The 27717-nt window shown below is 36.4% G+C and overlaps 3 protein-coding genes across 3 annotated transcripts; all 3 read right to left on the bottom strand.

Moving 5' to 3' along the window:
- Positions 1-173: 173 nt before the first annotated feature.
- Positions 174-6341, bottom strand: LOC137725293 (uncharacterized). Its single transcript, XM_068463930.1, has 22 exons — positions 5946-6341; positions 5499-5698; positions 4764-4843; positions 4555-4641; positions 4382-4432; positions 4173-4290; positions 4004-4060; positions 3824-3888; positions 3569-3652; positions 3432-3482; positions 3285-3347; positions 3125-3171; positions 2919-2988; positions 2764-2826; positions 2564-2653; positions 2401-2439; positions 2060-2287; positions 1882-1967; positions 1695-1743; positions 1486-1566; positions 1306-1399; positions 174-825 (listed from the first exon to the last, which is right to left on the bottom strand). Exons 2-22 carry the CDS (start codon positions 5614-5616, stop codon positions 635-637), a joined length of 1812 nt encoding a protein of 603 aa, XP_068320031.1. The 5' UTR covers positions 5617-5698; positions 5946-6341; the 3' UTR covers positions 174-634.
- Positions 6342-15492: 9151 nt separating this feature from the next.
- On the bottom strand, positions 15493-17199 carry LOC137722514 (protein SOMBRERO-like). Its single transcript, XM_068461533.1, has 3 exons — positions 17011-17199; positions 16545-16825; positions 15493-16252 (listed from the first exon to the last, which is right to left on the bottom strand). Exons 1-3 carry the CDS (start codon positions 17180-17182, stop codon positions 15596-15598), a joined length of 1110 nt encoding a protein of 369 aa, XP_068317634.1. The 5' UTR covers positions 17183-17199; the 3' UTR covers positions 15493-15595.
- Positions 17200-22611: 5412 nt separating this feature from the next.
- On the bottom strand, positions 22612-27598 carry LOC137726556 (uncharacterized). Its single transcript, XM_068465489.1, has 8 exons — positions 27116-27598; positions 26970-27022; positions 26788-26847; positions 26605-26682; positions 25392-25521; positions 25128-25180; positions 24019-24204; positions 22612-23037 (listed from the first exon to the last, which is right to left on the bottom strand). The coding sequence occupies exons 1-8, from the start codon at positions 27432-27434 to the stop codon at positions 22888-22890; spliced, it is 1029 nt and encodes a 342-aa protein (XP_068321590.1). The 5' UTR covers positions 27435-27598; the 3' UTR covers positions 22612-22887.
- Between the last annotated feature and the right edge of the window lie 119 nt (positions 27599-27717).

Below are 27717 nucleotides of genomic sequence, written 5' to 3'. Positions count from 1 at the left end.
TTATAAAATTACAGATGGGTTGTGCGTGGTTCAAGCAATTGGTAGGGCAGTGTATCTGTCTTCTTGCATTCGAGTTCAATCCCAAAAAAAAAAAGGGCTTGCGACACCGAAAAGTGTAAGATTGTAAATAGAGTAAAAATACAAATTAGTGGTCGGTAACACTCCTCCAAAGATAATTTTCAAACCACAAACCCCTTCATTTCCAATGTCCAAATATCCAAAAGATGTAAAACAAAAGGGAACAAAAGAAGCCATCACAGGGGAACACAGATCTTCAGTCCTTGGTAATTATTCAGATTAAACAAAACATGTTCTTTAAAAACATGTACTGAAAACTGAAAACGTTGCCTCTAATCTCTTTTGCCAAAGGCCAACACTGTCAAAAGTCCTCACATATATTAAAAGAAGCAAAAAAACCAAGACAGTTCAAGGGAGCAACATCAAACTTCCAAGCCAAATCTTCTTTGGAGTTACCAGCTGTGTCGTTCAAAAACTCAAAATCCAGCTTCATCCCGAAGACAAGCCCTCTAGCGCTACACCATCTACCCATACTCACCGTCTGTACACATAACCGACACCTACCAAAAGCAGTTCCGGAGAAAACAATACCACGATGCCATCACCAACTTTTCTCTCAAAAGTGGACGCCATTACAGTTGCTATACACACCATTTAGGGAGCCATTGGATGGCTTGAAAGCGTGTCCGTTTTGGTGGGGTTTCACTGTCACATGTCCATTACTCGTCCCATTTGCAACTGGCTTTGGTAGATGGCCATTGTTTTGTGGGATTGTATTCGGTTGCCTGCATGCTGCTGATATTAGTCCTGTGAGTGTGACAGAACAAGAAATTAATCCCGTTAGCCAAACTAGACGCAACTTAAAATCAAGCTTCCTGATCACAGAAAACAGATAGAACGGCCAATGCTATGCTACAACCATTGTCGTTCTCTGACAATGAACCACTCACATAAAAAAAACTAAAGTGATCTCTACACTTATTCCGCAGTGCATCCCCATGTGCTGAAGAGCTGGTGTAAAGCACAATTGTCTTATTTGGTGCAATGTACCCTAAGTTAAGCATTCGGAGACTTTCACAAAGATGCAACCAAAATTTCATCCAGACCTCTGGATGTCTTACTAAATCATCCAGATAAGTTATTAACATAACAGAGTAACTAACACTTGACAGAAGAATTTTCTCATAGCTGCAACCTTTATCGATAGCATCATTGTTTCATGAATGTAACATGGCCTGACCGAAATATAGTTCAGACCAAAAAAGAGGAAAAAGAACAAAAAAGTACCTAAGAACAGAGCAGAAGGTTTCCCAGGCCTTGACTTAAATTCAGGATGGAACTGAACGCCAACAAAGTATGGATGTGTAGGGAGCTCAACAATCTGCATTTATTTAAATATTTATATTTCGTAAGTAAAAGAATTGTTCAGCAACTTGGATCCATATACAGCCATCAACGTATGGTTACCTCCATGCGCCGACCAGTTTCATCTCTTCCAACAAATGATAAACCAGCATTTTCAAGTTGCGATATCATATCAGGATTGACCTACACATAACACAAAGTCTGCTTCATGAAAGAGAAGACAACTCAAGACAATTCCTCTTCTTTATCATCGTATGTCAGCTATGTAGAATGCATGTAAATTACATGTGCTGACCATGAACAAAACTTACCTCATATCTATGTCGGTGTCGTTCATCAACAGATGCCACATTACCGTACCTAAACATAAACCCAAAACAAATTGCTATATTAGCATGATTGACGAACAGGGTCCATGAAGTTTATGAAGACACATACATCATACATATATGTACTGTATATATAAGATGTTAGCTTAAATCAATTCGAAGTCCTCACAGTTTTGCAGATTTGCAGTCATTAACCTTGAAGTAAGTCCTCCTAGACCCCAGACGCATAGTTCCTCCCATATGAGTTTTTGAACCCTTCCAGTTGAAAGGAAGACAGCTTTAGAAAAACTAGAGCCATTCAAGTATAAAAGTTATATCACCTTATGAACTAGTATAGAATTGCATACCTCTGGCATAAATATGACACAAGGACTTGTAGTTTCGGAATCAAATTCTGTGCTGTTAGCATCAGCCATACCAAGAACAGATCGTGCATACTCAATGACAGCAATTTGCATTCCCAGGCATATGCCAAGGTATGGAACTTTGTTTTCGCGAGCATACTTGGCCGCAAGAATTTTCCCTTGCACTCCTCTATCTCCAAACCCTCCTGGAACTAGAACACCATCAGCACCCTGTAATGAAGACCATTTAGAGGATCAATGAAGGAACTACTGCCTGAATATACAGCCAATTTAACATCATGAAAAATGACCATCAACGGAAACGATTATTATAAAAGGATCACCTTCAAAAGATCCCATGCAGCCTTGTAAGCCTCAGGGGCCTGCAAGCATTAAATTAGTAAATTAAAAATATTAAGAGAGCGGACAAAAATGCTTTTCATTGGGGAAGATTTTGTTTCGCTAAACTAAATTTATGGCAATATGGAAAGTTAAATTAGCGCCAACCTCTTCAGCAGTAACATCTTCAAGGTCACCTGCTGCAACCCAATCTACAACAAGTTTGCGGCGGCAAGAAACAGAAGCGTGCAAAAGAGCCTGGAACAAGAAGCTAAATATTAGAATCTGATCTCACAATTTTTATACTATGCAATTCATGGTATAAGAGGTCTGAAATAAAATAAAAATGAGATTACAAAACGATTTACCTTTAAAACAGAGAGGTAAGCATCTGAAAGACCTGTGTATTTTCCAACCATTGCAATTCTGACCTGTAAAGCATACGAACGGTTAAGATCAAGATAATGGTATTACATAAATAAAAGAAATCAAATCCAAAATTGAGGAACTCTTGAAAACCCACAGGATCATGTAAATTAGCAGAAATTTCTGTCCTGGTTGTCCATTCCTTCAAATTTGGCTCTCTAGCAACACTGTTAATTAAGGGAAGGTTAAAAGGTAGTTTGAAGCAGCATATAATTGTTACTCGTAGAATGTGGGAGCATCCATGCAGCAAGTAAGAGAGCAAGATATTATAAGGAAAACAAATAATGAGTTTGCAAGACAAACCCAAGAAGGTTGAATCCTTTCAAGATTGCTTCGTGTGCCTTCTGGTCCTATTTGTGACAACAGAAGACCAAAAGATAAGAAAACAGAAAAAGACAGAGTGAAAATTTTCTTGTTGTAATTAAGTATATTGCCAAATTTATTTCAAAAGCACCGTACTTACTCTTAAAAGCAAAGGGATGTGCCAAATGTTTGGAACATCATAAAGAGTTACAATATTTTCAGCCTGCATAAGGCCGTCACCTAATTAGTAAATAACAGTTAAAGTCAAAGGAGAAACTTTAGCATTCATATTATATCGTTATGGTACCGGCACATGGCAAAATTGAGCGAGTTTTGCTTTAACGTTCTCCTCAAGTGGCTGTCAAAGACAAAAAGAAAACTTGAGATTCTGCAGCCACAAACTACTGAAAAAAGAGATCTGGAGAGGAAGGCAGAAGACAAGACCTTTGTACTCCTACAAGCTAGAATATTAGGTGTCAAACCCTGTCCTCGGAGTACCCGAACACTGTGCTGTGTAGGCTTTGTTTTCTACAAATTCAATATTTAAACAAAAAGTTAAATAGAGCAGGTATATGACTGCAAATTAGTCAAAAAGATGCATACACTATACTTTGGCAGGTTCCAGATCAGTGGAACTGATAACTACTAATAACCTGCACAATGTTTATAATATAGCATAATAGACACTGTTTCGATTACCTGCTCACCAACAACATTGAGAACTGGCACAAGACTGACATGAATCAAGCAGAAATTTTCACGTCCTACAACAAAAAACATTTTCCGAAGGAAAACCAGTTAAATCAAAGAGATAACACATTTAATTTATATACATATATGTAATACAAGAAGCTATGTTGATCACGTTCGTTGCCTTACCTACACGATATGAAAACTGGCCAAGGGCCTCAATAAAAGGCATTGATTCGATATCCCCTGCAATATGGGAAGCAAATTTTTATTTTAATCTATTTCGATAAGATTGTATTTAAACTATTTAGCAATAGGAAAATACCTCATCCTAAACAACTAACAGATTTTAATGTACCTATAGTTCCACCCAATTCAATGACACAAACATCAGCTGGACCTTCTTTCCCATCCACAGGTACCATTGCCACACGCTCAATCCACTCTTGGATGGCATCTGTAATGTGTGGAACAACCTGGTGTGAAGGGAGAAATAAAAGTCAGGTACAAAGGGGGAAAATTATTCAAATATTGGAAGGTGAAAAAAAAAAGAATGTTGATTTAGACCTGGACAGTCTTTCCAAGATAATCTCCCTTTCGCTCCTTGTCAATAACAGACTGAAAACAACCAAGATAATAATTGAAATGATGAAAGTAGTTTGGCATGGCTTAAATGATTCTTCAGTTATATCAAAACTTCAAACATATCTCCACAAACCAAAAGGAGCAAGTAAAATAACCTGATAAATTTTTCCAGTCGTGATATTGTTGTCTCGGGTCAAAGTCAGATCTAGAAACCGCTCATAGTTTCCTAGGTCAAGGTCCACCTTCAAAATCAAAACAAACAGGTCATGCCCAGAGCATTCTACCTTAACAACAGAAACCACCAAAACCCACAAAAGTTAAAAGAACAGCATGCAAGATTAAATCCATTTATCAGGCACACTACCTCGCCGCCATCATCTAAGACAAACACCTCCCCATGCTCAAAAGGAGACATTGTCCCTGCATCCGTGTTTAAGTAAGGATCTGCATACATAGATAAAACTTCACATTAGCAGGTACGAAAGTATGAAGAAGCACCAAAATTCCCTTGTTTAATAAAAATAAAAGTAAATTGTATAAGAATATGTGGTAAAATACCCAATAAGTTCGATGCATCAAAAACACACATTTCAATATAATTTCTCCATCAGAGAAATTGGCATCCAAAAATAGTATAACAGAACTATATTCAAGAGTTGGGTCCGTTCGGGATCGCTTCTCCAGAAACACTTGTAGCATATAAACACTTTGAAAATTTTATTTAAATCAGAAGTGCTGCCTGAAAAATTACTTGGAAGTGCTTCCTAAAATGCATTTGGCAGGTGCTTTTGCAGAAAGCACTTCTATGAGTCATAAGAACCTTAAAAAAATTTATGCCAACCGAGTCAGAAACACTATTGGCTGTCAGAAAGAACTTGTATCCCTTCCACAAACAATCCCAAACAGGCCCTCAAGCTAGTGGAAGAAAATTGTACTGTTACAATGTCGGAATTGATAAAAAAAGACACCAGTCCTAATACAACAAAAAGAAGCTTTGCAAATTTGTTTTGTACACACATCCAAAGGATAAAACAACACGAAAAGTTGCACATTTAAAACAAAACCAACTGGGAAAACACTCTATAAAAGAGAAAGGTACCAATTTTGATGGATGTAACACGAAGGCCGCAGGCTTGGAGGAGCAATCCGATACTACTGGCTGTGACCCCTTTGCCGAGTCCACTAACAACACCACCCGTCACCAACACGTACTTCATTTTGTCTATTTCTGTCACAAAAATTGTATCTTTTCCACAAACAAAAAAGGAACCTCCCTCTGCTTACTGATGCTATCAAAATCTGAGAAAACCCAACATGTCTAAGACCCAAAAAATGCAGAATAAATGTAATAGCAAGAACAAGTAAGACTAGCACTACTTATAGGCTAATCAGTTATAGCCAGTGAGACCCAGTTGGTGTTTTTGTCTGATAAAACCAAAGAATAATAATTAAATTTTCCTACCAATGAGAGGCTAATCTGCATAGATATTATGGGTGCAGGCTAGATAGATAAAGAGGAATGAAAAAAGAGAGAGAGAAATCAAACCTTGTTAACAATGGCGGTGTTTACAAAGGGCTTGGTCCCCTCCTAAGCTTTGCTCTCTGGAATTTGATGTGGGTTCACAAACTATCAGATAAATACTCAACTGGGTATCGCCAAAAATCTACACAGAGTATGAAACCAAAGCCAAAACCATAGAAAACCGCAAAATCAATGCAACTTTTTCTCTTTTGCTTCTTCTTTTTTGCACTTTTTTTCTGTGGAAATAATGGAAACGGGGGAGAGATTGGTATGGCTCTCGTTAAACACGAAAAGAAGGACTTGGAATACAAGATAGAGGACCAAAGGCCTCTCCTTTGTTCTTGTGTCCCCAGGCGGCGGGTGGCGGAACCCAAGCGCTTAAGAAGCCAAAAAGACCTTCGCTTTTTGACTTGTAAAAAACCCAACCCAAGACATTACTAAGATTTCCATTTTATCTTTCTTTCCTTAAAATAAATGAAATATAAAAAATCTAGGAGCAGTTACAGTTTTTTTAGGATTTTTCTAGAGGACCCTTTAATTGGTTGTTTAACGTAGGACCCTTTAATTGGTTAATTTACATGATAAGTTTATTAATTTGTAACCGATGATGCCATCCAGCGCTATGGTTTTATGATATTTTTCTTGTTAGTTTTGGATGCAGGTCATGTGTATGGTGAGGAAAATTACTCTCATTCATAATTTCTTTATGTTTACAAACACATAAAGAAAACGACGTAAGTCTCACTGTAAACCTGCGATCAAGTACCTTGAAGACCATAAACTGGATCAACTAGGAGAGTGATTGATCGATTTCCCTTGCTTACTTCTCATGTTTATAAGTTCTTTGATTCTTCACTTCCCTATTGTCATAGTAAGTGAAGATTAGAAGTCTGAATTTGAATTTCGTTAAAGTTACTTACTAAATTATATGAAAATAAAATAATAATAATTCATATAAGATGTTTAAAATTTCACCTGAATCAAAATTATTTTTAGTTTTATGTTTTATGTGTTTTCTATCCAACTAGTTTGATGTCTAAAATCTATATTATTTTTTTTCAAAAATAATTTGTTGAAAGTAATAGTTTATGAGAAAGGTTGATAATTTCAAAAATAATGTGAAAGCGGAATGAGTAGACCAAATGAATTTCTGATAGGTTATTCATTCATGAATTAGTATATCATTGTGACAACATTTTAAGTTAATAATGCATTGTTATATGATAAAGAAAGTTAATAATGTATTGTTATATGATAAAGAAACTAACACACATAATAATGTATGTCATAACAGTATAAGCGGTGTAAGTAATTCTTATCAAAATGAGGTAGTTGAACACCTACAAAATAAATATCGTGTGGTCTCCACTTTTATTTTATATTGTTTAGTGATTAGAAAGCTGAGGTTAAAGGTTTTCATTTTTCATTTTACCATTTTTAAATGAAATTGCAAATATCTAGCGGTTAAAACTTTTTAGGGTTTCCAAGAGGGGGACCCTTCAATTGATGGCTTACTAAAAAGTTTATGGGCTTGAGGGAATCGAATCAAAGGATTAAAAGATAAAAAGAGCCGAAGAGTATCTTATCTTTCAATTTTGTTTGTTTCTTTTTTCCATTTTAGCCATTCATTCACACCAGACAAACTAGGGATTTTAATAATAATTTACACAAAACCAGACACGTGGCAGTGACCATGTATCTAGGGTTCACTGATATGCTTCCATGCCTCTGTGGATGCATCTGCCCAATAGCAATATCCACCTATCCCGTGTGCAGAACGAGTCCCTTCCTCTTTGTTTAATATGTTCATTTTCTTAATTAATCTACATTATCCCTTACTTAGGTTACATCTTAGGACTTTCTCTTAATCCTCCCTAATCACTTTTTTAAATATAGCTTTGAGGTTTGGCTTTTCCTATTAATCCAAACCATGCTTTCATGATGTTCTTAACTTTTAACTTTTTCGTTAGAAAGATTTAGACCCTTAGTAGTCATGTTAGGGTGGAGGTTGGGACAAACGATGCTCAAGCGTTGTCTAGTTAAATTTTATCTGAGTCATTCTTTAAGGTATTTTGTCAAATGTTCGAGCACTCATTGTGACGGAAATCGAGATATATATATATATATATTATGATTTGCGTAGAAAAATCAATAAGCTCTTAGTTGATTTTTAAAGAAATTGTGGCAAGTAGTTTTGTGTGTGCAAATTTTCTTTGCAAAGTTTGTAAATCTGTCACATCCCAGCCCGGGGCGGACCACTTCCCAGGCCCGCTCTACCACCGTAGCACGATATTGTCCGCTTTGGGCCCCAACCACGCCCTCACGGTTTTGTTTCTGGGAACTCACACGAGAACTTCTCGATGGGTCACCCATCCTGGGAATGCTCTCGCGCGCTACTCGCTTAACTTCGGAGTTCCCATGGAACCCGAAGCCAGTGAGCTCTCAAAAGGCCTCGTGCTAGGTAGGGATGGGAATATACATATAAGGATCACTCCCCTGGGCGATGTGGGATGTCACAATCCACCCCCCTTAGGGGCCCGACGTCCTTGTCGGCACACCACGGCCAGGGTTAGGCTCTGATACCAAATTGTCACATCCCGGGCCCGCTCCACCACAGTAGCACGATATTGTCCGCTTTGGGCCCCAACCACACCCTCACGGTTTTGTTTCTGGGAACTCACACGAGAACTTCCCGATGGGTCACCCATCTTAGGAATGCTCTCGCGCGCTACTCGCTTAACTTCGGAGTTCCCATGGAACCCGAAGCCAGTGAGCTCCCAAAAGGCCTCGTGCTAGGTAGGGATGGGAATATACATATAAGGATCACTCCCCTGGGCGATGTGGGATGTCACAAAATCCAACTGGAGAAACTATGGAATTTGGTGGTTTAGTTAATGAACCAAACAAATTACAATTTGAAAAAGTAAAACCGTTCCAGAAATGGCAAGATAACGACCAAGAATATCAGATTCGTAAGAGATCGAAGGGTATGAAAATGGTTTATTACCTGAGTTTCTTTCCTTAAGTGAGAACCCTTTTGTCTCTGTCTTTGAATTAATATATCAAATTCTTCACTCTTATCCAACTCAATGACTTTGAAAGTTATTAATTAGCTCAAACGTTTAGACTTTATTCCCTTCGACATTTTTTATGGGTCTAAATCTTAAAATTTTGGATTTAGACCCAAAGCGGTATTTTTCTCTCCGTGTAAAATTTACGCTCCTAATTGTCGAACAACGGTTGTAGCCTCAAGTTTTATTTTTCACTGAACTTTTTTTTTAATAATATTTTTTGAGGTTAACTAATTTTGGTTTTAGATTCAAAATCCTTCCGAAGACTTTACATAGATAGAGATGTATGATGCATGCATGGGATAATAATTTTAAACTTCTGCAAGTTTATGTTGTTACACCCCAACCGGAGTCGAGTTATGCTGGCTATCACCCGAAGGTGACGTAACCAAAGGTGTAGGTGATGTAAAAATGTGAATAAATTAAAACCGAAACTAGAACTTATTTAAACTAATAAAGTGAGTGCGCATTAGTGGATATAACCCATAGAATACAAATATTCAGAGCATAAATGACAAAGAGTGTGCAGTCGAAACTAGTTAAGTACTTAGTACACAACGGGATAAGTCCCTACACTTAAATAGGGATATGTCAGAATCGCCGGCTAATCCTCGTACGCCAAAGAATAATTCTGCTATCTAGGACTTGGAGGGGCAAAAAACAGAAGGGTGAGTGGGCACAAAAACAAAGGTTTATAAAACACATTTATTTTTCAGAACATACTAACCTCTCGCTGTAAAACATGTATAGTTTCCATAAAATCATACTACTTACAAGTATGAAAACAACTGTAATTAAACAATAATGCCAAACTATGCCAAACTACAATATTTCAACGATAGAATAATGAAAACAGGTTGCTCATCAATCTACACTAGCACACGAGTTCATGCAGATAGTTTCTGACATGAACAGGATTGGGGGTGTACTATATAAGTACGTTCTAGTGCTACAATCACGTGAAGACTAGCGATAATCGCGGTCACCTACGAGTCGGAGTTGCCTAATGCAACTTGTACAACAAGACTGGCACCTACTTGGATCCAAGGCGAGCATGCGGTGCAGAGGTGAACATACAAGTGAAAGATTAGCCCTGGCCCCGGGCGAGCACTAACGCCAGGGTGCAGCAATGATGAGCAGACTACATGCATAAATATAAACATGTCATAACCATTCAATAATTCTAGTCAACATAATAAACGTACTTATGCATCCCGTAGGATTATTTTGGCATTTCACAGCAATATAACATTTCTTATAACATATTTAGTCATGGCATAATAAACGTAATATCAATCTAAAAACAATAATGGCATGATATGCATAATTCGATTCAAAAGCATTTGTGGAAACTATAAATTTTATAAATAAATAAATATATATATACACACACACACACACGAAAACAAATGCCCAGTCACTGATACGTGGTCGGATCATAGCCTCCTAGCCTTGCTTGACCTCATACGTCCTCGGGATCATTTTCACCTATATGTGAAATAACTAAACTAATAAATTAAGGGAATTGTTATTGGCACTCCAAAAATCTCATTCTACACTCCAAACTTTCTATATTTGGAAAGAAAAATACACTTGTAAGGAGTGTAGAATGAGATTTTTGGAGTTTCAATAACACTTTCCTAAATTAAATAGGACATATTCAAAAAAGCTAGGTAAATCTCCCATACTTTGCTCAAACGGAAGGTTTGAATATACGAAAATGATCTACATGAAGTCATAGATCACCCGTACGTGTCAAGCACTCGTCGGCCGAAGGCCGGATTCGCTCTCACACGTAGCCTAGCCCACGGCCACGCGCACACCCATGTGTAGGCCACGCGCCTGGTAGTGACTAACGGAACCAAGGAATATTCCGTTAGACATAACGGAATATTTCAAAAATATTTTCCCCAAAAACGCTAACTTTTGGTCATTTTAAAAATACTTACAAACAAGCCCTATATATCCAAGTCAATTGAGGGGGGGGGTGGGGAGGGCATGCTTATTTGGATTCAATAGAACCGAAACAAATTTAATTAAGAAGAAATTAAGAAAGAAGATAATGCAAGAGGAGACCAATATATAGCTTAATTAAGCAAAACATGAATATGCAACTCATCATATATAGAAACGAAAAGATTTTCTTACCTTGTTCACAGCTAGGCAATAATAAGGGACGTACATATGTAATACGTGTAATTCCTGTTCCATATATATAAGATTGATTCAGTCAATACATATACAAATTAAATATCAAAACAACAAAAGCTAACGATACAAATTAAAACTATATTTGAGATTGCTTTTGGAATAACTTAAAAGCGTTTTATGACAATCAAAATCATTTATGACTGCATTTGAGAGAAAGTAATTTTGGCTTTTGCATTTCCAGTTGTAATTTTAATAAAAAAATCTGCAATTAATAAAAGTATTTGGCTTTGCAGTCCCAAATAGCATGTATTAATACATGAGATAATGGATGTCTTGTCGAGAAAATAAATCTATATATAGAAAGCAAACACATGCTTGGTTGAACAAAACATGCATGTGTTATATCCTCTCTCCTCGTCAGCAAGGCCCATCAACCAAATTGATACTTAGAGCACTTGCTGTGTGTAAGGGCTCCCCATAGCAATTGGTAATTGAATCCCTTTCATTGAATAGTAATTATTTTTAATGAACAGTAATTGTTTTTTGCATCTTTACCCCTAAACTGAATAGTTATGGCAATAGACAATAAATATTAGTATTTTTTATTTTATAAAATACAAAATACTAATTTTATTTGTAATTTCAGATAGCATTTTTAACCAGTCTCGTTACATCATGTGTCATTATCCAAAAGTACAACTTCAATAAGCGTCCAATTCGTACATGCATCATTAGCCATTTTTTTGGAAACAAAAGTATATAGAAACTTTGAGAGAAAGATTGGAATGTGGTTGAAAGTATTTGAGAAAATATGAAAGTGTGGTGTAAGGTGGAAGATAATGATAAGGTATTTATAGAAAAATTAAATTAAATTATTTAAATTTTTTTTCAAATTTTTTTATTAATTTTTAACATTTTTTAAATTTTTATTAACTTAGTTAATTTCTACCGTTGGATTACAGAAAATTTGAAATCCAACCCTCCAGATTGTGACATGTGGCATAACGGTAACATATCAGACTTTTTTTTTCATTTTATTTTTAATTTTTAAAGCGAAAAAATATGGACCGTTGATTTGGAATTGAACGACTTAGATTGTGGCACGTCATCTAGCCGTTGGGGGAGTTTTGAAATTTTTTTTACCATTGGAAATCAAACAGTCCAAAAAAAAGAGCCATTGAAATCCAACAGCCAAGAGGGTGCCACATTGCACCCAGTAACAGCTAAGACAGCCTGTAAAGTGCGGGCCCTACTGCCTGAAATCTTGTCGGTAATGGGCCCACCACGCGCACGTGTTATGCTTGCGCCTGACGCAAAATTTTTAAGAATGTGGCTAACGTCAGCCTTGCATCACTCTCCTTCAGGCACTCGGTCCCTGGACTTGTGTTTGAGGCCATCTCCAACCGAAGGGTCCAGAGGGCCAGATGGTTGTGGAATCTGAGAGGGCCCCACGGAATCGGAGAAGGCTAGAGGGCTGGCCATAATTCAAATCAATCATGTCGGTTAAAACCGACAGGATTGATTTGAATTTTTTTTTTTTTACAGTTTTATTATTATTTTTTATTTACTAAATTTTTCCTATAACTTCTATTTTTCATTTTTTTCCTATAACTTTTATTTTACAAAATTTGTAGTTTTTAACAACATTTAACAAATTATTAAAAACATTTCTAGTTTTTCATATTTGTTTAAAAAAAAACATTTAACAACATGAAACTTAAACAACATTTAAGTTGTAGTTTTTAAATAATAAGTTATGTTTGGCCCTATGGCCTTCAGTTGGAGACGGCTTTTTGTGATAGGGCTGAAACGAGCCCTCTGGCCCTTTGGCCCTCGGTTGGAGACGGAAGCAAATATGATCTTGTACTGTTTATTAAAATATCAATATCTTGGAGAATCTTGGAGGGCCAGAGGGCTAAAACGAGTCCTCTGACCAGACATCGGTTGGAGATGGCCTGAGCTCTCCCACGGGCTCCCCCTCAGCCCAATTGCTCGAATAAGCTGGCGTGACTTTGGAAGGAGATTGGATTGCAAATGGAGCCTGTCCACAGGCAAAAGAACACGCTGGAAGTGCTCTTAGCCTATCTAGTTAGCCTTAGCTATAGTTCAGCAACTTATATATTTAGTTCAAACATATGAGAGTTCCCTTCTGTTCAAAAGGAAGGAACACTAGGAGGTTCAATTATTGTCACTGGGAAATTTCGACACATGGTAACCTGTGGTTCGTGTCAACACCGCCGGCAAAATACTCAGTATTCAACACATAATATAGGCAATTGCAACGATGCAAAGACACGAGTATATAGTCCGAGGCACATCATGTCCCACTGGCATGCGTATGTCTGAGACAATTCCTAGCTGTTGAAAAAGTTAAAAAAGAACTTAACGTCTGCAGGGAACTTGGAGATATATTGAAAGAAAAATTAATGAAAATGATTTGAAAATTTTGAGTTTTAACGATAAAGACAAAATAAAAGATAAAGTAAATAGTATCATGATTGACTTTTTAGTGTAAAATATGATTTTTCGTTAAAGTGAACATTACTGAGAGTTTTTCGTTAAAGTTCCTCTATATCGAAAACAATAATTTTTCATAGGATTTAAGAGCCTTACAAAGTCAAGCAAGATCTAGCGTATGTATGCAAGGGTCATAGTTTCGGGTTTGGTAAGAATTCAATTCTCGTCCGTCCTAAAATAAAAAGACGAATGCTGAAAACCTTTTAATTGGGACTTTTTCGGCTTTTCTTATCATCTTTTAACAATTATTAGAATTGTGTATTTTTTTTGTTACTATTTAAAGATCATCTTTGTAAAAAAATTAACTAAATATGGAATTATTTAGTCATCTAATGGTTATTATAAATAGATTACTGAAATTTGAACAACGTTAATCAAGTGGTTAAACGATTTTTGATTTGGCAGAATTTTTACAATCTTCAACTTTAAAGGATGATACAGAAAGTAAACGGTTCCAATCATCAACAACATTGCATGATAAAAAGGATAGCTAAAGAGATAGAACAAAAAAGTTCAAGTGAGATGGTTAGCCAACATAAAAAAAATGAAATTGCAACTCATCATATAAATGAAGAGAGATTTCACATGATATGGCCAAGTTGTCATTTATATTGTACACCTTGTCACAAGCAGGCAAGATAGATAATGTAGTGCATTCAGGAAATGACACGCAAAGTAACAAAACAATCTAACAAAAACCAACAACACAAAATAAATTTTCTAAAGCTATCCGTGGAGCAAAAGCATACCACAATTGAGCAAATGAGGAACCTTAGCTAGCTCTAGCTGGTCGATGAAGGCTTCAATATGTTGCCATCTCCTTTAATACATATAGTCTACCATACCAAGTTAGGTTTAGCTAATATATCTTCCCCATTTGCTAGGTATAGCAACAACTAATATAACCCTGTGTACGTATATATGTGTGTGTATGCTACCTTGTTAGGCTTAGGCCTGTAAGGTGTAACAATTAAGACCAGACAATTAATTCAGTCCAAAGGAAAAACAGTAGGAGGCCGTGTTCAATTGTGTCTGTAAAAGTGACCCCAAAAAAAAAATTTCTGTGTGGAAAAGTTTGACACATATAAGGCAAAGTGCGGGAGTTGGGACACTTCCATATTTCCTCATACATATATAATTTAATCTTGAGAGTAAGGAGAAAGAGATATGTGCCCTTCCATATATAGCTTTATGTGGGGGGAGGGTTTCCAGGCCCTATCCATCAATTTTGGTGGAACCTTTGAGCCTATAGTTAATTGGTGACCATAGTTTAAGCCTTCTCAATGTATATTTGTGCGCATATACAAACATGCAAATGGACATATGGTCCGACCTTCAACCTGCAAGTTATGACCAATTTTGGCAAGAAAATGTAGAACCGAAAACTAGCTGCCTAAAAGAAAAGAATGTTATAAATTTATTTGCACTAAAAAAAATTAACAATAGTCACTAATATTAGTTGTACAGAATAAGATAAGTTAAAAGACTAAAAGTAGCCATTAATATCTTTTAATTACTCGATTAGGTACTGATATGTCTTTTACCATCCTCATTTTGTGAACTTCAGTGGTTCTAATCTGTTTTTCTTGTAGTAATGGAAATTTATTTCAAACTAGCTAGAATAATTAAATTTAAAAACAATATTGTTTTATATTAAACATGGAATGGAAGCTACCAGGTATTTTCGAAAGAAAATCTCGTTCTTGTTTGAACTTAGTTATATACATTTTCATACCAAAGGAAAACTATTACATTAATTAGCAAAAGGATATAGAAACCAAATTTCTGATAAAAGTACCAAAACAATTAAGACTGAAAAGGACTGCCGCACACAGGTTAATTATAGGATGGACATCCATCCATGCATGAAGTGGCTGTATCCTTAGATCCGCGACTTTGCGGGCTTGCAGAGCCCTAGCTGCCCTAGCTAGCTAGCTACTTGGAAAACTTTAAGATGTCAGTTGCGCACCCAAGGTATTGAAATGGGAATCTCTGCTGCGTTGATGATGAAGTACCCACATGATCATGATCATGAGAGTTACTAAGTTGTTGAGTCGATGAAGAAGGGTTGCACTTGGCCGTTTGCGACGCTGAGTGATTAACATCGAGGTTCTGATGAGATGCAAGGAGCTTGTCCAAGAATGACCAATCACCACCACTAATGAAGGACCTCTCCTGCTGTTGCATGAGACCACAACTACCAGATGCTGCTGCAGCTGCGGCCGCGGCAGTGGATGTTAGCCGCAACAGGTTTTGGGAACACTCAATGTCCATGGTGTTCAAGTTGATATTGTGAGGTGACACAAAAGATGAAGCAGCGACAGCCGACTCTGGACTGAACAACTGTGGGAGGTGCATGGATCCAGCGTGATCAAAGCTACTAGGATAATTATATAGTCCTTCCAGATGATGGTGATTTTGTTTTTGCTGATGATGATCGTAATGATCTAGTAGTATCGGAACATGAGAACCATTTGCCTTCATGTTCGTGAAGTGATCATGCTCTCGATGATCTTGATGAGCAAATTCTGGTAGATAACCTCTGTTGTGATTCTTCTTGAAAACCCTACATACCACCCACCCATCTTCCTGCTTAACCAAATTACGTATACCCTATCAGTTATTTTGAATATCGACATGAGTGAACCGTATTATATGATGTGACATACACTTGTTGCATCAATTATAAGGACATTCGATAAATTGACACATCATGTATCACATAAGGGAAATGATTTCACACTTTTTTTAGACGCACACCTTCTTCCTAGCTTTTTGACATTTGTACTGAAAAAAGTGCGCAAAAATTGTTTTCCATGTGATTCAGTCAAGCAGTGTAATAAAAATGTGATGTTTTAACATTAATTATACTTCAATATTTTACCTGAACTTGATCAGCATTAGTGTTGTCATCTTCGAGGCGATACTCGTGCATGATCCAGTCGGTCTTTTGGCCATGGGGAGCGCGCCCAGTGTAAAAGACTAAGGTTTTCCTCATGCCAATCCTCTTGGAGTTGGGGAGGTGGATGGCTTTGTCTCTCCCAGTTGCCTTCCAAAACCCAGCTGTGGTTGCGCGGTTTGTACGAGTTCCTGTTGGATATTTCTTATCCTTGTGGCTGAAGAAGTACCACTCATTCTGAGGCCCTGACCCTATTCTGCATTTCTCTGTATACACAATGTTAACAATTATTACCAAAATTTAATTTAGGTCACATATGTCTGTGTATAATATGAGCTCAGAACATGTAGATATCTAATCCATAGGGACGCATGAAAGAGTGCATATATAATGACTTTTTTGGAGTGTCAAGAACAGGTCTCTTGTCAAAACCCTACACACACACACACACCTTTGAGGTCCCAGGGTTCGAGTTTGTTGAGATCCACCTCCCTAATAACATCAAGATCGATGGCTTCATAAGACACCTTCTTCCGAAGGTAATAGTAGAGAAGCTCCTCATCTGTCGGATGGAAACGGAACCCTGGAGGAACCGTCAGTTGTCCATTTCCTGCAGCCATCATCCTCCTCCTTCTTTATTTATATATATATAAACTTTTCACCCTAAAAAAGAAAGGCATGCATGCCATTACTTTTAGAATACAAAGTAATATGAAAAACAAAGGAACCAATTAATTTCTCTCGTTCAAACAAATTCGTTCCGATTCCATGGAGTTTTATCCCCCAAAGTTACATAATCCCTAAAACCCTTTATAATTAACCCTTACATCATATTCTATGGAGTTTCATCCCCCAAAGTAAAGATGTTTGCTTGTAGTTGTATGTAAGCAGAGGAAATTAATGATAACGTAACCTAGAATTCCCATGAGATATGTAAGACTAGAAATCCCATGAGATATGCAAGACCTAGAAATCCAAGTAAATACTTATTTATTTATCACTAATATTAGGGTTTATTTGGAGAAAAACTTCACATATTTACAAAATAAGCTTCAAAAGTGATTAATAAGAGATATAGCTAGGTCGAAATAAAGTTGGGGAAAAAAAAAGAAAAGAAGAAGAGAAAATTATAAAGTGCAAAGATACATGAAGAGAAAGAACAAAAGCAAGTAGCATACCTTTTTGCGGTAGCTAGAAGGCTTCCCACTTTTCCTCTGAGACAAGGAAATGAAGACAACCGGTAACGCAGGAAAAAAGGCAGACAACTGAGAGAACAAGCAATACTGCTGATTTCTTCGCTTCAAGGGCACGACGTCGTACCTAGGTTTAAAGAGGGGGAGAGAGATGGAGAGAGAGAGAAAGATATGGAGGAGACAGTGAGAGAAAGAGAGAGAGTTATGGATGAGTTTAAAGCCTAACTTCTGACAGAAGAAGATGGGCAAAGAAATAAAGAAACAAACAATAAACAATATAAAAATAATATAAGCTAATTGCATACGTAAAATTAACATACTTGTTAACACACTAGCTAATGCATGTGAGTCTTTCACCAGTATTAGAAGACATGTTAGTAAGCCTGTTAATTTTGTGTGTCCATATATGTTACTTATATATTACAGCTAGTATTATTGTCATGAAATATGGGAAAGAAGAAATCTAGAAAATAATTAAGTGAATGAATAATATTAGGGAGATCACTTTTTTGTACTCCATGGTATACCACATGGTGTGACAAATGATGTACGTATCCAACATCTAATGAGATAAAGAGTAATCCTAGGTAGACCATATATTCATACAACACTTGTGCACTATCTTATGCGGCAAGTGATGCTACAATCAACCTCCAATGATATTAATTCATTAAATGAAGTGACATGCATACATAATTTGCCACATCAATGGTAAGCTAATGTGGTACAAATATATGATCTCTCTAGCATTTTTCAATGAGATAAATATATCAATTAACATGATTTGTACACATCACTTATCTCATCAAATGATATATTCATCTGGTATAAAAACATAGTCTCCATATTGTTTTCTTTAAGTTAATGTATGGAAAGAAAAAAGGATGTAATTTTTGGTGAGTTAATAACGTATGAGGCGGGCGGTGTCTTGTTGTCTCATGAGGGTATGCTGCGTAGGGGCTTTGGTAAATGTCGTTGAACGGGAGACCTTAATCCTCAATAAAATGAAGAAAATCTGCAAAAATGTCAATTTATTCCCATTTAGTACAGTCAATTTTCTTCTTTCCCCATTTTTAAATTATATTTTTCGTTTTTTTCTATCCAGTTTTATCTTTTTGTCTTCAGTTACGCATGCTCATAGTATTTGGTCAGAGTCCTTTATATTCCAAATCTAGTTCGTATATGCTCTTTCCATAAACCATGTAGCCCTTTTGCTCAAATATTATTCTTGGAAATTACTATATATATATATAGCTACATTTGCACTACTTGTTCTTTTCATGCTAAATTATTTAATAATTTAATTTTCATAGAAGCTAGAAATTTTCTTAAAAGCTGCGGTCAAACCCAAAGGATGTACGTTTGATCATCGACTGAGTGCCCTGAAACGCGTTCATCAAATGACAAAATTTGCATCAAATTCAGTGCAAACGAGAAACTTGAGAGGTTCCTCATTTAGTTGTTCAAAACATGCATGCATGCCATATTACTTATTTACCCATCCCCATTGCCATTGGCAGTGTTTTAGGGTAATGGGGCGCTGTGCTGCATGCAATCGACGACCATGATCGAGGACTTTGATGCATATCATGATTCCGGATCCTAGGCAGATTTTAAAATGTTAAGTATATGATCAGTAAAAGAAACCATAAAAACCACCCAAATTGATGAAGATATGTATGGCGTGTCCTACCATACCATTCAATAGGATTGCAACCAATGCCAAAGCTGGCTATATATCTCCGCTAGTCCACTTGACCTGATAATGATAATGGTACCACGTCAGTTTCCGATTATGCTACAACTTCTCCAGGAGAATGCAACTCATCCTAAAAGGATATGAACTATTTATGTATACATTGGCCTAATTATATCTTCCATATATCACACTGTAATGAGTGTTTAACCATGTCGATTTCTAATTCTGTTTAACATCGTGTTTTCTATTAAGAACTTATTAGAGCATTGATTCTTATGTTTGTCTAACTATTAAGTTAACTGTTATTTTTATGTAACACTTGAGTTTATCTTTGAACATTAGTTTAATTAAAAGTCCTTGCATAATTGAATGAATAAATAAATGTTCTCTTAACAGACTTAATTATTTTACCGAACGATACTTATATTGTTAAATTATGAATCTAAATTACACATTTAATAAATAAGAGACGAAGTTTATTGATAGTTTAATGAATCACAAATTCTTAATCTAACAACACAAGCATATTGACAAGAGAATATTTCTCTACTACATATATATTCAATAAGAATGGAAAAAGCTCCCCGATACTGAACCTGGGAGCCTTGTGGGGTGAGGAGGTAATTTAAGTTTTAAAAACTAAAACATCACAAAAGAGATGAAGAAAAATCATATTATATATATGAATATGGATGATAAGAAAGCAGAATGCTTAAAGTCCGTGGCATTTACACGTGCTGGTTCAACACAGAATACACAATTCAAGGCCTCGATTAGCTTAATTTAATACCAAATGCAATGCAAGTAGCCGGGATTGGGATGGCTTTGTTTCAGTTCTATTCAGACCCAAAGGGATTCCCACGCGATCTTCCATATATAAATATTATCATTCTTATTTATATATCTGTATGCATATATTTCCTGGTCAAACTCGCTGAATGAGTGCACCTGTGTTATATAAAGAGAAATGTTAAAAAAAACTTTCTCAAAAGTGAGGCTCTTCATAGATTTTCTGTTACTTCATGTTTTTAATATAATATCTTATAATGTTGATACAAAAATTAACGTTAAACTGTGGTGTGTCAGAGAGTTCATAAAAATTCCTCTTTAAGAGAGTCTCTTTAGCGTAAAGAGTCAATAGAAAGTCTCACTTTAAGAGAGTCTCCTTATCATTTCTCTTATATAAGTACACATACTACTTTACTTCAAGCAGTAAGAGTAGTACTGGTTTCTGATACATATTGGTTATGTATGTATATATATACATATTTATTTGTATATTATTTACATGCGACAACACAGCTGGTGCCGTTGCCTTTACGAACACTGCTATATACTTCATTCCTTCATTCACAGCATTAATTCATCAAATATAGAATGGAATTCTATGGAGTATGGGAGCTTCTATTCTCCTCGCATCATGAACCCTAAACGCTCTTTTCCATGATGCTTGTTGGACTTCCAACAATCATTTATTCATGACTCTGGAGTCTGGTCAGCACCCAATTAATTTGCACCTAGATGCATGCAAGTATTTATATTTTTGAGAAGTCTCGTATTGGTCCATTAAACCACAAAATCTTTCTTCACTAGCACAATGTACATGTGGATACTGTCTTTGGTTATTGGGTAATTACAAATTTGCCTGCTTAACTTTGGAGTTGTACAAATTTGGTCCTTAAAAACAAATTTTGGTTCCAAGTTGATCCCTTAAATTCTTCGAAGTGTTTCTATTGTGGACAACAATATTGTTAGTTACAAAAAGTTGATAGGGTTAATTAGTGGTGAGCAAGATTAAATTCAACCAAATTTTTTGGTCGAAACCTATTATTATGTTGACTATCAACAAGGAAAGATCCTAAACCGTCACAGTTTCTATAACCGTTAGAGAGATAAGAAACAAAGATGTAAAGCTGACTAGAGGGTTCTAGGTTGATCATGTGTTTAGCAAACCGTGGTATTACTTAAACTACTCTAATTGCGACACCTATAAAAAGTTATTCCAATCATATTATCCGATCAAGTTAGTATTACCATTGGCTTTTCTAGTTTGATTTGTTTTGGTCGGAATAGCGGTTCAAAACTTAAAGAAAGTGTGTGCAGCCTTTTCATGTTTTGGATTCCTTATTTCATCAAATGATAATTTGTTCTAGTAAACTAGGGTTTTGGGGAGCCTATAAATACATTTAAGGGTTCTAGTAATACAATAATTAGCCTTGTTTCCATTTAAGCGTGTAACAGTGTATTTTATGCAACTTTGCAATGCAGTAGCATACGTATTAGAGAAATATTGTATGGTTATTGTTTACATGCAACAACACTTATTGGTGCCGTTGCCTTTACGAACACTACTAGATTATAAGTATACACTGCATTAATTTCATCATTAAACATGTAATAATATGGGAATCCCATGGAGTATGGGAGCTTCTATTCTTCCTCGCATCATGTTCTATATATAATATATACATAGATATAATACATATACATACATACATATATATATATATATATATATTATGTATCGTACGCTCATTTCCATGATTCTTATTGTAGCTCCAACTCCAACAATCATTAACCCACTCCACTCTCTCTGGTCAGCTCTAAATTATTAATTTGCATGGCGACCTAGATGCATGCAAAGTGAACACTCTTATAGCGCGTTTTGTGTTCGTCCCATTAAACCACAAAATCAAACGTCTACTATTTGACTTTTCTATTTGGATACAAGTCCTGAGATTTAACATAATAAAATATACTTGTCACTAAACTACAGTCTATTGATATGGTAATTCTTTCTCACTTGTAATTCAGAAATTTTAGGTTTAACTTACATGAATAATAAGTTCGGTACCTAATTATTATCGCTTACTATTTTATCTGTCTTAGCCAAAGCCCCTTAAATTAGAATATTGTTGCTTCAGAAAAGGATTAGGGTTACATGTCATGTGGTACATCTGAATGTCAAACAAAAAGCTGTACCGCAACTACAAGCAGTCAAAGTATGGTTGCATATGAAAAATTGGAAAGGGGCATGAGTAAACAGAAAGGAGCAACGTGATTTTCTCTTGGTCATACGAATCTACTGTACCTTGGGTTTCCCATGATGTTGCAAGAATCTAAAAATACCGTGCAAAATTCAGAAACATAAAAAGGGTGGTAACGCTTGATCTGATCTTATATATTTGGGATGCATGTAGCAAAAACTGATACATTAGAGCAAAGCTGACCAAGTTGTTGGTTGTAAGCTTAAGATACAAGTAATGTATACATCTTAGTATAGGCTGTTTCAACCTTCACTCGTTGGATTAAACCTCAGCTGATGCAGCATTCTTTGTGATCATGCGATGTTTGGGGATGCTCCGTAGTTATCTCCAAGAACATGATGGGTGGGTGTTTAATGGATCGCATTCACAACAAAAGCTAGAGTACTCCGTCAAGAAAAAGGTTCGCATGGTCTCCATTGCTTCACACTGTCTGTCAAAGGACCTGTTACTGCAGCAGACCATGAATTCAGTTCTGGCAAAGGTCCCGTCAGTGCGAGATAATTTTCACCAAAAGTTTGCGGCATTTTCTTCCAGCTTACCTGTGTTATTCATATATCAAACTGTGAGCTTTGTTCAATATAAGAGGCATTAACCTAGTAAATGAAACAAAAATCTGATTTACTCAGAGCATGAACAAAGACAATGAGATCCATGTAAGACTTGGAGAATGCATGCACAGAAAAGCTAAGAAGCTCAAATTAAAGACTAACAAATTGGCGCCCAAAATTATCATAGCATTTTAACTACAGAATTCAGTACAAGGGAGAAGCGATGGTACCCCAAAAAAAACTCAAAACATATTTCAAAGCAACGAGCAGATTAAGTTGAATTTTCTTTGTATAGATTGTGTATATACTGCATGTTTTCTCTGTATCAAGTTTGGTATCGTAAAAGCAGAGGACACTTGGGGTGTTCAGTGGAAAGTAATTGTTTCAGTTCAGTGTTACTCAAAACTTAAATCCTTAAACTTAGGAAATGACCAACCACCATGAGATTCAAGCACATAATTACTAATCAGACAAACAATCAAAGCTTCATTACCAAGCTAAGTAACCGTTGACTAAAATCAAAGAAATTTGATCCCAAAATTTAAGCTGAAAAACACAAGCCCAATAATTCATATAATTCATATCAACACGACACACCAACAAGTTCATTGTGTTTTGTGCTTATGCACAAACTCAAATACGGATACAGGTGCACGAGCACCACCTAACTTGTTAGCTCTAGCCATGATTGAAGATAACCCTTGGAAACTATGAAAGATAAGTGATTCAAGACTAATACATTCGGATTTGAGCCATTCTAATTTCACAGAACAGAAAAAACATGCCTATTATATTTTTGGACTTTTCAATAAACAAGAAAAATAGCTCATCTTTCTCATCTGTTATAATAGTATCTAAACTTCGGTTTGTAAATATGATTAGAATAAACAAATTAGTGCAATCCTGATAAGTAATTAGATGTTGCAAGCTGGAAATACTTAATCAAAAGATTTTCAAGCCAAAAAGCCCTACTTGTCCGGGGAATGCTTTAGATAATGCCTGGATAGTAGAATTTGGCAGCCAACTGTCATCGGTGGATATATTTTTTGGATGAGCTGTTCCATCCCTGACATCAGATGGTTCATCTATGCCGCCACAATTCACCATTAGGCGGCCATAGGGCATCAGCTGAATCTTTAATTCCAACCAAGTTGTAACCTGTCATATAAAATCCAATATAATCATAACTTAAAAGTTTAAAACACAAGGTAACGTGTGATGTGGTCATAATGGAGGACAACGAAATTATCAAGACATATAGGCAGTTGGATACATCATAGCTTATTTTGGAAGAAAGGACAGCTGTGCGATAGCCAAAATACAATTAGCAAGTATGAAAGTACATAGTAGCTAGTCCTAGCGAAATTACTAGGTTGTACAAATTCTTAGATCAAGATTGTTTCTTACCAGGCTCCTACCTTAACACGTAACTTGAGCATACATAATAATTGGACATTTTGTTGGTTTCAATCTTCATTAGCTGTATTAAACCCTAAAGTCAGACTTTGCAAAACGTCCTTAAGTGCGTGAGCCTGTTGATTGTTGTACAACTTACAATTAATTGATCTCAAAACTTAGATTGCTTATAACTGAGCTTTCAACTAATATTGATCCTGCATTTAACAACATTTAACATCACTTCCCTATGGGTCCTTCCTTTATGACTTCCTTTTTTATTCTCACATCCATGTTTACAAGGGCTGTTTTCTCTGGCCAAGTCAAAGCAGTATTCTGAATGACATTCGATGATTTCTTCTGCACAATCAAGTTGACTTTTTTAAGTCTATACCATACATGTTTCTCTCTCCTTATTTCCTTGCTCCTCCTGTTATTCCTTGATTAAATAACTGCATTCTCTGCATAAAGCATAAATTCTCATGGAAATTTCACTACACCCCTTCAAAATACTTCTTCTAGGTCTTTCTAATGGAACTCAGAATAAGGTTGTTCAAGGGGATAGCATTCTCTATATGTTTCCAGATATCGATGTGTAAAAAGTGGGATTAATGACAAGATGATCTTCTGGAGATGAAGTGTATCAAATGTTGGAAAAGTAATAAGTCAGATAGCATTCTTCATACCTCTTGCAACTGTGGCAAAACCTTTCCATCAGAAAACAAGTCAATGACAATGCCTGATATTTGCTGCAAGAACAAGTTAGCAATACAGTAGGGACAGAACTGTAGGGAATTGCAAAAAATGAGGCATATACAATATATGTACTCGGGAAGTATGCACAAGAGTACATAAATTACAAAACAAACCCTCGAATCTGTCCACAACATCCAAAGAAATTTAAAATGTGAGCCAGGTAATACAACGAGCCATGTAGACAAGGATCTCACCAGCATATCCTCCAGGAATATTAACTGAAGGAGAAAGGGCATCACCAATATGAACATTAAGTACACCACCAGCTTGAGTATGCTTCTCAAGATCAGACAGTCCAAGATATTCTCTTGCTTTATCAATCAACTAAAAACATTTGAAATTTTGAGTAAGGAAGCATTCACCGTACTAACAGATCATAGCATATATCAGCAAATATGATTTACCAAGATTAAACATATGAAAAAACTGAAAATTACAACCACGATGGATCCCGTATATTAGTTTAATCATATGTCCAAGTACATATTCAGCAAACAATGCAGCGTAGTGACTTTAGTCGTGAGAGCCAAACAGATGAGATAGTACAACTTCTCAAGGTAACATTTTTAAGAAATGGACTGCAGACCAAGTAGCCTGTTTAGTGATATTTTTCTTGTCCGTGATGTTTACACTGTTAATCTAAATGTTGTTAACCTTGTGCGTTTGACTTTTTCAGTAGTTCAGCATATTTTTCAGCTATTTGAGATAAGAGTCATGTTCATAACTTAATAAATTTCAAAAGAAATTTTCTCACAGCTAAATAATTTTCAGCACATAAACTTGGTTTTTCTATTTCTTCCAGAAAGAACTTGTTAGGATTACTATTCTTAAAGGTGCTGCTAAGGGCAATGACCTTAGATAGTGATGCCACTGTATTCCACGAATATAAGATTTTCAAGCCCAGTTAGGGAAACATTGAGATGCTTTACATGTTCTCTCCTAGACAATGGAGAGAAACACTGTGCTAGCAGGCCCACACCATCAGCATGATTTCAATCCGGTGGCAAATGATTTGAAAATTCCCATGACATATTCACGTGTTACAATTCCCATGACCAATAAATGCACTAGTAATGCTAGACAAGAGAATATTAGACCAAAAGTAGAGCATCTTGGCATTGCTGCAATAGAATTGCAGCCACCAACAAATTACATCAGAATTGAAATAAGATGAAGCGCATAGAACTGCTTAGTACTAGAGATGTCTACGTAGATAATGCTTCAAACTGAAACAAAGCGATTTTGAATCCTTTGGTCAATAGTCTGAATGTGCTCTTTAAGTTACCACATGATAGTAATTCAATGTCATGAAAAAGCTTTCGCTTATATATGTAGAGTTCAAGTAGTGCAATTACGAAAGATTGTTCAAACCTATGAAGTCAAGTCAAATGCTTTTCAAACACTCACAATTTGATCAATCTCCCAACCTTCAAGCTGCAATGACGGCCACAAGTCGAGCATCAGATGAGCAGCTGTTCCACCACCCTGCTGTGAACAATTCAGCAACATTTGTACTTGGGAAAACACTAGTTACAATACGAAAGGATTTTCACAAGATGCTCAACATTTGTCCAAAATGAAATGAATTACCAAGCCAAGGATGGCAATAGGACCTTTCGGAACAATAGCAGGCAAGCTAGCAAACTCATCCTGCACAATACAATACAAACACAAAGACTTTCTTTCACATATTGGAGCGATACTCTAATCTAATCTAAACTACATAAGGAAGATCCGAACTTGGGTGCGTAAACACATTGAAATACACATACCCAGTAGAAAGCAGTCCACTTCTGGTCCTTGTAAACAATGCTATGCACATCATCTGGACGAACCCAAAACAAAAACAACATTTAAATGCAGAACAAAATAATGGGTAACAATCGGACTGAGGAAAAATATGTAAAGAAACACATACAAGAAGAATCGAGGAGCAGCATTCTCGATTTCGGAGTGTCGACGATTACAATGTCGTTGAAACCGCTTTTCATGGCCGTCAGAACTTGAAATTCTTCTTCTTCCTCCTTCTTTTTCTCTTCCACTTTCACTGCTTGGTTATCTGCATTGGAGGCTTGTGTCTTGACTTTTCGGTTCCCATGACACAACCGAAGCGAAACGGAGGATGTTGCTCCACAGGGATGTGAATGGTATAGATAACTCGTAGCAGGGGCGTGAGTTCGACTCGGACCGAGCTGTTGGGCGCGTAGGACTAGCAGGCTATTAGTTAGCAGAACCATCGCTGTTTTCAATCTTCCATCCCCAGCAGCGTCACTTCACTGTTTCTTATCCGTTTGTCGGTTTTCGGTATTTTTAAGGGATGTGGTCTCTCAGAAAACTGCAGGGCCACCTGCGGAACTTTTGTTTTGAAATTGTTCGGCCGGGTGCCACCGAACATCGTTCAATTCAGTTTATTTTTCGATGCTCGGCAGAGTGTTACCGAATTACTAGATTCTAGTTCGGGTGCTGGTCTGCTGAACATTTCAGCGAACCCAGAACTACTCAAAGTTGGTGAGCAGTTGG

The sequence above is a fragment of the Pyrus communis genome, chromosome 2, assembly GCF_963583255.1.
Source record: "Pyrus communis chromosome 2, drPyrComm1.1, whole genome shotgun sequence".
In the NCBI taxonomy this organism is placed as follows: domain Eukaryota; kingdom Viridiplantae; phylum Streptophyta; class Magnoliopsida; order Rosales; family Rosaceae; genus Pyrus; species Pyrus communis.
The sequence above is the reverse complement of the archived record's forward strand: the minus strand, read 5'-3'. Positions and strand labels throughout refer to the sequence as shown.

Bases quoted from the DNA above. Each gene is read 5' to 3' on its own strand.
- LOC137725293 (XM_068463930.1), bottom strand. From the start codon at position 5,616: ATGAAGTACGTGTTGGTGACGGGTGGTGTTGTTAGTGGACTCGGCAAA. The intron at 1,744-1,881 runs GTGAGGACTTCG...GTTTATGTTTAG, and splicing joins GACTGCAAATCTGCAAAACT to GTACGGTAATGTGGCATCTG. The intron at 1,400-1,485 runs GTAACCATACGT...AAATAAATGCAG, and splicing joins AAACTGGTCGGCGCATGGAG to ATTGTTGAGCTCCCTACACA.
- LOC137726556 (XM_068465489.1), bottom strand. From the start codon at position 27,434: ATGGTTCTGCTAACTAATAGCCTGCTAGTCCTACGCGCCCAACAGCTC. The intron at 26,683-26,787 runs GTAATTCATTTC...TGTTCACAGCAG, and splicing joins CTATTGCCATCCTTGGCTTG to GGTGGTGGAACAGCTGCTCA. The intron at 23,038-24,018 runs GTAGGGCTTTTT...TGAATAACACAG, and splicing joins CTAAAGCATTCCCCGGACAA to GTAAGCTGGAAGAAAATGCC.
- LOC137722514 (XM_068461533.1), bottom strand. From the start codon at position 17,182: ATGATGGCTGCAGGAAATGGACAACTGACGGTTCCTCCAGGGTTCCGT. The intron at 16,826-17,010 runs GTGTGTGTGTGT...TTGTGTATACAG, and splicing joins CGAACCCTGGGACCTCAAAG to AGAAATGCAGAATAGGGTCA. The intron at 16,253-16,544 runs GTAAAATATTGA...AATTTGGTTAAG, and splicing joins CTAATGCTGATCAAGTTCAG to CAGGAAGATGGGTGGGTGGT.